The sequence below is a fragment of the Hibiscus syriacus genome, unplaced genomic scaffold, assembly GCF_006381635.1.
Source record: "Hibiscus syriacus cultivar Baekdansim isolate YM2019G1 unplaced genomic scaffold, ASM638163v2 tig00111855_pilon, whole genome shotgun sequence".
Taxonomy (NCBI): Eukaryota; Viridiplantae; Streptophyta; class Magnoliopsida; order Malvales; family Malvaceae; genus Hibiscus; species Hibiscus syriacus.
The window spans coordinates 61,536-74,655 of record NW_024063205.1 but is presented as its reverse complement, the minus strand read 5'-3'; the positions used below and the strand labels follow the sequence as shown (position 1 = coordinate 74,655).

Here is a 13,120-nt window from a genome sequence, read left to right as displayed (position 1 = left end):
GTTCTAATGCTTCATCTTTAGTATTTAAAAATAGAACCCCAAGTATATCTAGAATAGTCATCTACCAAGACAAATGCATATTGTTTTCCACCCAAGCTAGTAGTTCTAGTTGGCCCAAAAAGATCTAAATGGATCAATTGTAAAACTCTACTAGTTGATACATCATTAATGGATTTAAAAGAAACTCGTTTTTGTTTTCCTTTAGCACAAGCATCATAGATTTTGTCATTATCAAATTTAAGCTTAGGCAACCCTCGAACTAAATCACCTTTAATTAGCCATTGCAAAACACTCATACTAGCATGTCCTAGTCTCCTATGCCATAACCAACTATCATGTTCATCCTTAGTAACTAGGCACAAATTAGTCATATCAATAGAATCTAAATGCACCATGTAGATATCCCTATTTTATGACCAATAAGCATAATCGAAAGTAGATGCAATGTCAATCAATTTTGTAATCATTTAAAATAAAACATTGTATCTTTTATCAAATTCATTTTTTCAAAAGATTATGTTTTTAACCCATTCACATATAAAACATTATGCAATGTTGATTATAGAGAGTAAGAGCACATGCATAAAGTTTTTGAAAATGTTATGCATTAAAACTTTATAATATTTAAACAAAAATCTATGCATAAACATTAAAAATTTCAGATCAAAATTTTGCAAAACCAAAGTTCTTGAAAAATCAATATCAATTATTAAAGAGATGTCAATTACATTTTAAAAACAATTTTGACCAAAAATTAATATGATGAACTAGAGTTTAAAAAAAATTACCATGTTCATCATACAATAGTTTTCAACATACATGAGACAAAACATAATCATTTAGAATTATTTAACATTTAAAACCTCATGCATGCATAGAATAAATGAGCAACCAAATAAAAAAAAAATAAGTTTAGAGGTTACCCATTACTTTTTCATGTGTGGCTAGAGCATCTTGAATATCATCAACTTCATCACCATTGCTCCCACACACCTACAAGAGACATTTAAGTAGATTTTGGTATCCAAATTGCTTTGGATCCTTGAACATTAGTTTCAATGCCTCTTGTTCCTTTTGGAATCCATACTTGTATAATTTTAAATCGTTTTCCTTTTTTTAAAGGACAAGTATGTTCCTTATGACCATGATAATGACAATGTGAACATATTGTCATTATTGAACTAGATGAATTATTTAGAATGATCTCTTTTTCTTTAGTTAAACATTCAAGCTTATCTTTTAAATTGAAAATTTCTTTTTTCAATACTTTCAAATTTCATTTTTGAGAGTTCTAAATCCTTTTTCAAGATTTCATTTGGATTTTCAAAATCCATTTTCATTTCTAGAAGAAGTTTGTTTAATTTGAAATTTTCTTTTTCAAAGTTTTCAGATTTTATTTTTGAAAGCTCTAACTCCTTTCTCAACATTTCATTTTGATTTTCCAAGTCTGTTTTAGCTTTCAAAAGAAGATCATTTTTAGCAATAAATTTAGAAATCAATTTATTGTATTTGGAGTTCATGGTCTCAAACTCCGAAAATAATTTATCATAAGCATCTTGTAACTCATTAAAAGATTTTGAATTTGATATATTTGAGTTAGAAGATACCTTTGGCTCTGTGAGAGCTAATAGAGACATCACTTTTATTGGTTCTTCTTCTTCCTTGTCTCTATAGATCTCCTCAAGCTTATCCCACATTTTCTTGGCACTTGAACAAGAAGAAACTCCTTTATATACATTAGGATCAATTGCACAACACAACATGTGCATAGCCTTTAAGTTTTGTTGAGCTTCATTCCGTTCTTGAATACTCCACTTCTTTGCCTTCTTAGTAGGAGAGGAATATCCTTTCTTGATTATCATCCAAGCTTCCATATCAAATGCTTTGATGAATATCATCATACACCTCTTCCAATGACGATAATTTGTTCCATTGAAGTGTGGAGGCACGTCAATTGGTCTGGATTCTTCCATGGAGAATGAACCGGAAGTGGACGCCATCTTTATCGATTTAACTCTTCCCGGATCGAATCAAGAGGCGATTAAACCTTCAAATGAGTTAGGCTCTGATACAATTATTGAGTTAATCGATTGACTGAATCGACCAAAAGGGGGTGAATTGGCAATAAAAATTTTGGTGGAAGCTTTTTGCAGAAAATTGAAAGAAATTGAACATCGATTTAGAGTGGTTCGACTTTATCAACCAAAGTCTACGTCCACTACCTTAGCTATCCACACTAAGGATTTTCCAACAAATTCACTAATTTTTTCTTTCTTTTGAGGCCAAAGAGATAACCTTACAACTCCCTCAAGAATATACCCCAATTCTTGAGAACACTCTTTTCTCAAAGAGAAATACAAATTTGCAAACTTACAAGAAAAACCTCACAAGGCAAATATGTTTGCACAATTATAGAACAAAGAAAGAACACTCAAGAATAAATACAATTGAGCACAATAAGTGTTCTTGAAAGAAAATGAATATTGAATGAAAAATAGGCTTGAAATGCTCAAACTTGAGGTTTGATGCTTTCTCTTTGATTCTCTCTTGATTCTAATTGCTTGATGTTTCTTGTTGTTGATCAATGGCTTCTAAGCTTGCTTAAATACACCTTGAAGATCATATATCATATAGTCAATTAATGAAAACAGCTTGGAGCGTGGGGGAATCGGTACCCCCTATGGGGAATCGGTTCCCTAAGTATAAAATTCAAATATTTTGACCGTTATACAAGGGGGAATTGGTACCCCCTGGGGGGGAATCGGTTCCCTCCGAGCATACTGAAATTCTCGGAGCCAAACCATTCAGGGGGGAATCGGTACCCCCTTAGGGGGGAATCGGTTCTCTCTGAGCAATCTAGAATTTTTGGCTTTGAAATGGTTCGAAATACTTTGTAAAATTATTTTGAAATTGTTTTAAGATTAAAACTTAATTTTACACTTTGAGTAAGGATTAAAAATGATCTTTGAAAGATTTGGAGTAATGTTTTGATATTCGAATAATTCTATCGAATATACTTAGAAAATCATTTGGAAAATATTAAAATTCATTTAACTTAATTTGTTATATCGAAATATCAAAATGTTTTCAACATGTTACAATCTTGCTTCCATGTGGTGTCATGTGGTTAAAATCACTTCATCGAATTCTCCATGAAGAAATTTCATGTTCATGAAAATGCTTAAAAATGAAATGTAGATGCAAAATGCAAAATACAAAAATACATGAAATGTTGGAGGTATCGATCCAAAAACATGTTTGTTATTATAAATAATTTTTATTGTGACAAAAGTGTTTTATCTTTAAAGAGACAATAAACATATTTAAAGGTACATCTGGACTAAATCCTCAACACCCTGAAACAAGTTGACTAGTCTTCTACCTTCGCCTTTCATCGGTTGAATAAACTGTCGAAACGCTCCGGCCTCTTTGGATGAACCGTGAAAATGTTGAGTTATTTTTTGTACTGGTTCCCAAAAGTATCGAATGACTGTATTTCTGTCTTTCATCCTTTGCTGAATCAGAAACTCTATTGAAATCCTCCATCAAAGGGATTATCCGAAGTTCATTTGCTTGTTTCTTGAATTTGTCGACAATGACTTGCCATCTTGTTCTTGTGTCTTTGAATGGACTCTCGAGGTTAGTAACCTTTTTCTCGTCTTGCCCCTACCACCTTTGTCGACCAATTTTTGAAAAGTTAACTTTTGATGTACTTGATTGTGGACACCACGTCTTCTTGATCGAATGTGACACATAGTTGCCTTGCAGATTGTCCTCCTTTTCTTTATGAGTCTTTTCTGACCATAGTCGAACCCCTGCATTCTTCATCTCTTGTATTACAACCCATTTGTTCATTAATGCAAATTATTTATGGTTAACGAACACGTTTTTTTTTGGATCAACACCTCTTTTAAATAATGCAAATGATGAAAACGAAATAAAAGAGAACAAAAAGAGTTAGTGAGGTAAATCAAAATAATAATAATAAATCCTACCCCACATGATATCTACCCAACATGCTCATTATTCCTACCTGGACATGATCTATATCACGCATGCTAATTTCAAACAAATCCTAATCGCATATTTGTCTAGTTCACATGCTTTAAACAGAAAATAAAGCAGGAAACAAAGCAACCTAGGGTTTAGAAATGAGGTTTTGGGGTGGGTTATAATTCCTTGTACTCTCGATTTGGGTTCTAGAAAGGTCATCGAGTTATCCTTGCTGGTGCCCCCTTGGGCTTGCCAGACCCTTAGTCCTAAGCCCATTACAAGCTTATGTGGACAAGTTAAACTCGAGAGGAAACATTCACTTATGCCCATACGGAGAATAAATTCACACGAAGACATAAGGTATATGCATCCCGAAGGTTACTCGCTAGGCCCATACGGAGAATAAATTCCCACGAAGGCGTCGCTTTCACCCCCACTTAAAAGGGTTTGGAGCTCGGGTATAGAGCCTGAGATGAAAATTTTGAAAAATCTGAAATCATTAAAAAAACGTCAGTACAACTATTTATTTAAAAAAATCAAATATAAATAATTGGAATCGAATAAGTAAATTAAAATTAAAATTTACCATTTTCGCATAAAAATACAACCGAAAATTAATTTTGGCCTAACTCACTTACCTATCCCCAGCAGAGTCGCCAAGCTGTCATAACCATCTTTCGGTTGGGCCCCCGAATTGGGCTTCGACTTGAAAAATATGGATTGGAGTCACCACCGACCACTTTAAAACGAATTTAGGTGGGTCGGACACCATCTTACTTGATCTTCGTTGTACCAGAAATGTGTCGAGTTCGGGAGTCGGTTAAGGTCAAGGAAGGATTAGCACCCTTGAACCGCCCTTTCGGTACCAATTAATTTGTCGATTGTCTTAGTTGCGAAAATTCAAAATTTAAATTAAAATTTAACAGACCCGATTCAAATTACTTACAATTGATTGATTTGAAAGCGTACTCTTGGAAAAATCAATAAACGTGTTAGAAAAAAGGTAATAAAAACTAACAAAATAGAAAACTGATGAAATTGAGAAGATAAAATAAACCGAATAAAAGAAAGACAAAGGAAAGAATAATAATAAATTAACGATAACAAGTAAATTAAATAAAAATAAAGAAATGAAATGAAATAAAATAAAATAAAATAAAAGACATAAAAATAAATAAATAAAGTCTATAAAAACAAATGAAATAAATAAAACACTAGAAAATAATGGTGAAAATAATATATACATAGTAAATAAATAAATGCAAGAGGGGAAAAATATAAAATTAAATAAAATAAATAAAATAGATATAAGATAAACGAAATGATAATATGTATATATATAAAATAAATAAAAACGTAAAAAATAGTAAATATATATAAATTAATAAAACAGATAATGAAAATTATCATATATATATATATGTAATCTAATATATATATACTAAAGTAAAAAAGAAAATGCATAAAATGTAAAAAATATTACATAAAAAATAATAACAAAACAATTAAAAAAATGAGTAACAAGGGAAATGTGTGTATAAATAAAGTTAAATAAATAAAATAATAATAATTAAAAAGTAAATGTAAGGGACTGAATCAAAAGTAAAAAAGATGTACCTTTTATTTTCTTTTCGAATCGTTTACAATAGCTTTGCCTTTGTATTTTCCGTGCTTTCCTCTGTATTTTTGTATGTAAATCGTATGTTACAAATGGGGAGGATTACATATATTTATAGTGAAAAAACTAACTATTTTTAGAATCCTATTAACAATAGAATCCTAATGCGACTAGACTCCTTGCTCGGTTGTTGCACGTTTGTTGGTGTGGTTGTTGCTTTAAAAGATATGGTGGTGGAAGAGTCCTCATAGGAGAGGAACTCTTGCTAGTTCTATCTTTTAAGAAAATGAGTGTCTACACTTTGTAAATAAAATGCTGAAAGACAGAGCACTGCTTGGGTTTACAATTTATATGGCGGAAAATTAAAGAACAAAAACCAAACGAGAGTGCATGTGAGCGAAAGAGACTACGAGGTGAATGCACTGTTTGGGATTTCATTATATTTGATCATCTGTTGGAAAATCTTTAACCACAAGGATTAAACGAATAAAATATTATATGTCATTTATACAAAATAGTTCCAGCTTTGTTGGTGACTTTCAACAATGATACTTAGTTTATCTTAGTAGCATTTGTCAACTCTACATTTCTAACCCCATTTTTTTCTCACAAGCATTTCATTGAACATCTATGTTTCACCTGAAATGACTTGTATCTAACATTACACCTTGAATCGTTGATGGTCCCGATAGTTCCTTAGTCAGGTCTTCTCTCAATGGACCCTTATTCAAGTCAACACCTCCACATAATTCAAAGTTAGATAAGAATTTCCCATGCATCCCCGACTGAAAAGTTATGCTGGAAATGAGAAGAGAGAACGAAAAAGGAAATTTGAGATCGAAAAGGAATTTAGGGTTTAGAATGAAATTGTGGATTATATTACAAGTTTTAAAAGTTAGGGGACCTAAATGCAAGCGCTTGAAAAGTTCAGTTACCATATTGCAAACGTACTAACGACAGTGTAGCGACGTCAAATGGCCGGTTACGTCGGGGACCATATTGCAAATGAACTAAATATTGGGGGATAGTATTGTAAACGGACTAAATGTTGGGGGACTGTTTTGCAAGTTTTAAAAGTTGGGACCTAAATGAAAGATTTAGAAAAGTTTAGTGACCATTACTATACTTTACCTTATAAAGTTACACAAAGGCAAATGAAAATCATCCATGCCAACACAGCAAATCACGCATTAATATCTAGAGAAATCCTGCGAAATCTATGGGTCACAGAGTCGAGACATCAAGGAATATACATATATATATATATCGACGTAGAGGGAGAGAGGGTGTGTGATTTTTGTCAGTTTCTTTTAAGAGCAAAAGCTGAAAGGAAACAAGAGGAGGGTGGCAGCTATGAAAGAACACACCGCAGCTCCGCTTACTGCCTAACAAAAATCACCAAACTGTTGACAGAAAGGTAGCCAATTGGTGTTTGAATTCCCGTTATGAGCCAAGTAAATAATCGAGGCTGAAGCTGAAGCCGCTGCTGTAGTTAAACCCGCCATCGCCTACACAAATCATACAATTTATAATACGAACGATTGTGAAATTAGCGTGAGAAAGAGAGAGATATAGAGTGCGTAGTTTTAACGGCCTCAAAGATCACAAGGAGCAGCCTCGGCGTTTTTGCAAGTGGACGAATGATACAGATTATGGAGAACGGCAACGAAAGGAGAAGGTAACCGACGACTATGGAATTTGCTATCAAGAAAAACCTGTATGATTAATTCCATCAATATATATCACACATGAAAAGTTATGAATTTCAAAGACGATCATGTGAGGTAATTAAGAAAAGGGAGACGCACCATAGTTGGAAGATCATCGTATTGAGCTTGGAACTGGAAGAACTGAGTGAAAAAGGGGAGAGTCTGATCGGCAATCCCCACCGTTATGGCGGCACCCATGGTGGCTGCCATGGCACAGAGCCGTAGAATGAAGTCACCGATGGCAATCCCTTTTTTCTCTTCCCGTCTCGGTCGTTCGACGCCGCGAGCTACAGCTTTCGAAGTGGTTGACAATGGGGCTTTTCCTTTGGACTTGGACTTCGTCTCCGGGATGTTAATCGATGTTGAACTGGTCTCCATTAAAGAGATATTGTTGAGCAATAAGACCGATGAGAAAGATGCATGTATTGTTTTGTCTGAAGATTTCATGTGAATATCGTTGGTACGATGTGCTTATATAGGGATCAAGTTGAACACCCATTCTCTTATTAAAATCTTTAATAAGGTGATTTTTTTTTTATTTAGTGGTTCACTTAACAAGGAGATTCGGTGCAATGATTTTAGTTCGTACATTGGAGTTGTTGCCCCCACCGATCTTAACTTGCACCATTTCCATCAAATTCATGCGAAAATGTTAAGGACCTCAGTTAGAGGAAGATGGGAGCAGTTGTTTGCTTTTAGGCATGTAAACGAACTGGATGTTCATTGAATCGTTTGGGAAGTTCGTTTATATTCGTTTATTTATTAAATGAATAAACATGAACAAAATTTTATGCTCGTTTAATTAAATGAACGAACACGAATAAATATTTCGCTCGTTCATTTACGTTCGTGAATATTCGGTAATCCGTTTGTTTATGTTCGTTCATTTATGTCCGTGTATGTTTGTTTATATTCGTTCATTTATGTCCATGTATGTTCGTTTATCTACATTCGTTTATATTCAACCCAATCTTTGTACATATTTAAAATATTAAGACCCAATCATTAATATTTTAAAACCTAAATAATTTTAAACTCAAATCAATTAAAGAAAATAAAAATCATACCCATTTAAAGCCCAAATAATTTTAACTCTAATGAATTTTATGTGATTATTGTTGTTGTTGTTTATGTTCATTTACTGTGTTTGATTATATTCATTTGTTATGTTTATGCATGTTCGTTTATATTCGTTCGTTTATCTTTGTTTCTCATTTAAATGAAAGAAAACAAACAAGCTACATTCCTTAGCGAACGAACATGAATAATAACTTTTGTGTTCGTTTATGTTCGTGTTCGTTTATGTTCGTGTTCGTTCATTTGTTCAGCTAAAGTTAAACGAACGAACATGAATATACTCCCGTTCGTGTTCATTTGGTTTGTTTACAAGCCTATTTGCTTTCTTATTGGTTCCAAGGGATGATACAAACAAATACATAACCGGAATAACATGGCAAATATAAGTTTATAACCTATTATACAATCTATTAATTTTTTCGTTAACGCTTTCCTTCTTAAGTACATTCGATCTAACTCAACCAAAATAGCAATTAAAACTTTTGTCACACCATTATTCATACATAAACTTTCACATTAATATCGTAGTACGCTATATTAGCATTATTAACTGTCACATCCACAACATAAAGATCAACATCGATTAAAGGGTAAAATTAATACAATTAAATGAGTTTAAGTATAAAAGTTACGCAATTAAAATGACCCTTTGAATCTTAAAATAAATAGTATATCCATTAATGTCACCTAAACCAATCAGTTCGTGATCGAATTACCGATCACATAATCGACCGTCAAACTAACTGAAATCAACAAAATCGAGGATGTTGATTATGTTGGTTTATACCAATGTGTGCTCGCCCTTGAGTACAGACTCAAGATTGTCGAATGCAGCACAAAGGAAAAAGTAAAAACGAAAAGTAGCTATTCAAACCCTGGAAACAAATAATATATCCTAAATCCACACATTTACAGAATACAAAGATGATCCTCAACAACGTGATGCCACCCATTCATCCAACGTTAAGTATCTAGGTGAGATCCAGGTAGCTGTAAAATATACAGATATTTCTGGAATGTTGAGCACTATAGACATTATGCTTCACATATACCTCGAAACCTCGAACTCGAAAAACAGATTAGCCTACTTGAGACAAACTTGCATAAATAATCATCGAGGTTCACATATTATAGGAAATTTAAACGAGCAAGACTTCTGCGCTCAGGATCTGCATGATGGTAGAGTGATGCCTCCGCAGCAAGCGGCAATTATTATGTAGAGTAACAAAACAATCAAGCATGTCAGCATGGCCCTGTTTTTACATGAAGGTGTATAAATTTCCTTGTGTAGCATTTAACATGCACCGAAGATATGAGCCATTTACATTTCTAATATAAAATAAAAATGGTTCAAGTAATTAAGTTAAGACATTACAATGATTTTATTCTCATGCTTGGATGATAAACTGCGAGCTAAAAGGAAAATCAGACAAGTTTTTTGTGTTAGTAATCAACGAAAATGGTGAAACGTGATCATTCAACTGACATTATTTGGAAAACCCTTTAAAGATGATCAAAGATAAATGTGATATTTTCCTCGGTTTGTCCCACGAGCCTTGTACACAGTATACATACTACAGTATTCAAAGCTTGACCATTTTCACCAAACCAATTGAGCACGAATACAACAAGATCTGTGGCAAAATCAATCCCATAGGTTCCTTACTTAACATGGGAAGCCATTATTCATGCTTATGCTCCATGATTATAGACAACAGGGAATTCATAATTTGGCCATCTGTCTATATTTTCTGTAAATATAATAAGTTATAAAAGGAAGTTGGAAGTACTTACAACAGTTTGGCATTTTTCATCCACAGTGCTTGACGAAGGTGTTTAGACTGTTTCTTGAAGTGAAATGCACCATCTTGCATTGTTGCCGTTTTGTCCACAAGAAGCTCAATCCTGTCACCTCTCTCAAGTATCTTCTCAATGTTTTCCACCATAATTGTACGTATCTGAAAATTAAATACAATCACAAATTCAGAGCACATTGATCACTTGTATTGCTTAGACACAATGAATAACAATGATGGCAATACCAGACAATAACAAGCGCAAACATTTTCAGGATAGATGTAGATAACTTGGCAGTTTTTCCATGGCCGAACTAGTCCTCACACTAGTATATTGTTTATAAATTTGAAAACTTTCATATTCAGGGTTATAAGTTTGAATATCCAGGACAATACACACTGTCAAGTGTCAATTATGGACTAAAAAGTAGATAGTTAGAAATAGGAACATACTTGACTTAGCATAAAGAGGAAGTCAATTTGCAACCAATCTACACATTTACAAATCCAAATATATATATATGTATATAAACGAAAGTAGAAAATGAAACCCCAAACAGATAAAGAGAAAAGGAAGTTCCAGCTGATACAAGATACTTGCCTCACTCACTTCACCTCTAACACGATTGAGAGTATCTGCACTTGGACTACTGGAAAAAAACTCCATTTGTTGATGCAACACTCGTGAGAACTCATCATTCATTGCATATGCGGGCGCATAATGAGCCACTTTGCCGTAGTTTTTCATGAACCTCATGTGAATATCCTCCAAGTACGAAAATGGAACTCTCCCTGCATTGAAGCACCATAACTAATAGTGAGTCCTAAACATAATCATTTGTACCATTTTTTGGGCGTAAATCCAAGGTACCCATATTGGACTTTGGATAAATCCTATCAAGCCGAGAGTGTTTTAAGGCAAACCCACCCAACAAGTGCGATTCTCAAAGTTCAAACTTGTATTCTCACCCTCAAGAGTATGAGGCAAAGATATTGAATCTCCACTAATGTAGACATAATCGTCTCTATATTTTTACATCATAGAAAGTGGGAAATACCCTATCCAGCAAGGAGAAAGATGCTGAATCTCAACTAATTTATACATAAACTAAGCACATTTTTCTCATAATTGTAAACAAAACCATATCGAAATCTCCAAATTCATCCTCCTAAACATAGCAACAAAGTATTTGAAAATAATGTTAAAGTAAATGGAAATTATATTCGCAATTCTACAACAAAGCCAGATCTAAGTACTAGAAATTAAAATGAAGCACGCATTTCAAGTGACAGGCTTTAAATCCTAAAAGAAATAATAATCTCTTCGACTACTTCAATTCGTCAACCTAAAAATTTGAACTCCAAACAAAGCTAAAATTTATAAAAATTCAGAAATAAATAAAGTCAAAGAAACGTACTTCCAAATGTATCATTAGCCATACAGAGGAAAGTGAGGCCATCCGATCTCAGTATATGAAAGATATAACGATCCTGCGATAAGCAGAGTCTTGAATCGGCCTCTTCCGGAAGTTTCTCGAGGATCCGTCGTGCCACCGCACCGGTGTTCCCCGTCACGGCGCTGAACTCCGCCAGAACCACCATGCCTCGAGCTACCAACGCATAAAGAATCGCCATCGAGAGACTTCTACCTTATTTAGTTGCTCGTTCTTACAGGCTTCGAAGCTAATTGGATGGCGGGGGCGGGACGAGGAGCTATTTTGAAGCGTGATTTCTGGGGGAATGGGATTAGGCTCAAAACTTTGTCGGGTGAATCTAACCAAACAGGGAATTTTCGCCAGCCGGAATTTAAAAATTAAGCCAAAATAAGATACTAATAAAATCCATTGAAAAAACCGAAATTGACTTAAATCAAGTGGTTTTAAAATTGGTCAATTAGTTTGATTCAAAAAAAATAACAACTCATAATAAGTTAATTTCTTTAACTGTAAATCAAATTTTATCAATTTAATGGATTAAATCAGTTAATATTGAGGTGTTTATTGTGGATCGGTTGAGACTGGATTTATATATACTAAGTAGTATTATTATATAAAGTTATTTAAATATGATCTAATTAAAAATACAATTTTTAAAATTTTATCTAGATTTAATTATATCTATAATGATTAATTTAAGCTTATTCAAGTTGTTTATATTATTTAAACTAAAAATGTATTATTTTTATTTAATATTTAATGACTTTATATGATTATCGGTTGAACTTAATTTAATTATTATTATATCATCGTCGATATAATAACTTTATATAAATTACATAATATACTAATAATTTTTTTTTGACAGAAATCCGCTAATTTTATTAAAAATAGAAAATATTCATAATTACAACGAATATTTACAAGTATAACTGTAAGCGTAAACTATATTATAATTAAATATTTTCTATAACTATTAACACAAAAAATAATCGCCTACATCACAAAGACCAAAAAACTAAAATATTAAAAAATCTAATCAATGCTCCAATAAAATAAATATACGAACAAATCTGACTGTATCGGTAAACGAACCACAGAATGGGATGAAACTACTGAAGACCACCGATAAATCGCAAATCATAGTCGAGCGACGTGAGAAAACTATCTACGAACGCAAAGCATATATCTATATCAATCCAATGGTTCAAAGCAGGGAAAATCAACATAATAACAAATAAGCGCCATTTTGATTAGTCATTGCGATGTCAGATTCAACCCTGATAAAAAAGATAAACGGAAAAAATAGCAAAAGACCATAGGCTACCAAAAGACAAAGAAAAATATGTCACAAACGCAGAGATAAACATGTCATAAAAACAAAGAACATGATTCTTATTTTTTTTTAAAGACAATCGACGAACGACAACCATCATCAAAATTGGTGTCGTCGTCGGTTAAATAAAATTAAATGAAAAAAATTGGATATGT

The 13,120-nt window shown here is 33.1% G+C and overlaps 2 protein-coding genes across 2 annotated transcripts; both read right to left on the bottom strand.

The window, feature by feature from the left end:
• Positions 1-6,996: 6,996 nt before the first annotated feature.
• Positions 6,997-7,698, bottom strand: LOC120172578 (casparian strip membrane protein 1-like). The gene is made up of 3 exons (XM_039180009.1): positions 7,418-7,698; positions 7,203-7,326; positions 6,997-7,119 (listed from the first exon to the last, which is right to left on the bottom strand). Exons 1-3 carry the CDS (start codon positions 7,696-7,698, stop codon positions 6,997-6,999), a joined length of 528 nt encoding a protein of 175 aa, XP_039035940.1.
• A 1,592-nt stretch (positions 7,699-9,290) lies between these two features.
• LOC120172577 (vesicle-associated membrane protein 714-like) lies at positions 9,291-11,990 on the bottom strand. Its single transcript, XM_039180008.1, has 4 exons — positions 11,612-11,990; positions 10,795-10,985; positions 10,192-10,355; positions 9,291-9,650 (listed from the first exon to the last, which is right to left on the bottom strand). The coding sequence occupies exons 1-4, from the start codon at positions 11,826-11,828 to the stop codon at positions 9,560-9,562; spliced, it is 663 nt and encodes a 220-aa protein (XP_039035939.1). The 5' UTR covers positions 11,829-11,990; the 3' UTR covers positions 9,291-9,559.
• Between the last annotated feature and the right edge of the window lie 1,130 nt (positions 11,991-13,120).

Coding starts and splice junctions, on each gene's coding strand:
- LOC120172578 (XM_039180009.1), bottom strand. CDS start 7,698: ATGGAGACCAGTTCAACATCGATTAACATCCCGGAGACGAAGTCCAAG. Junction 7,327..7,417: donor GATGATCTTCCAACTATGGT/GCGTCTCCCTTT, acceptor TTAATCATACAG/GTTTTTCTTGATAGCAAATT. Junction 7,120..7,202: donor TCCTTGTGATCTTTGAGGCC/GTTAAAACTACG, acceptor TGATTTGTGTAG/GCGATGGCGGGTTTAACTAC.
- LOC120172577 (XM_039180008.1), bottom strand. CDS start 11,828: ATGGCGATTCTTTATGCGTTGGTAGCTCGAGGCATGGTGGTTCTGGCG. Junction 10,986..11,611: donor GGCTAATGATACATTTGGAA/GTACGTTTCTTT, acceptor GCTTCAATGCAG/GGAGAGTTCCATTTTCGTAC. Junction 10,356..10,794: donor TTAGAGGTGAAGTGAGTGAG/GCAAGTATCTTG, acceptor TTTAATTTTCAG/ATACGTACAATTATGGTGGA.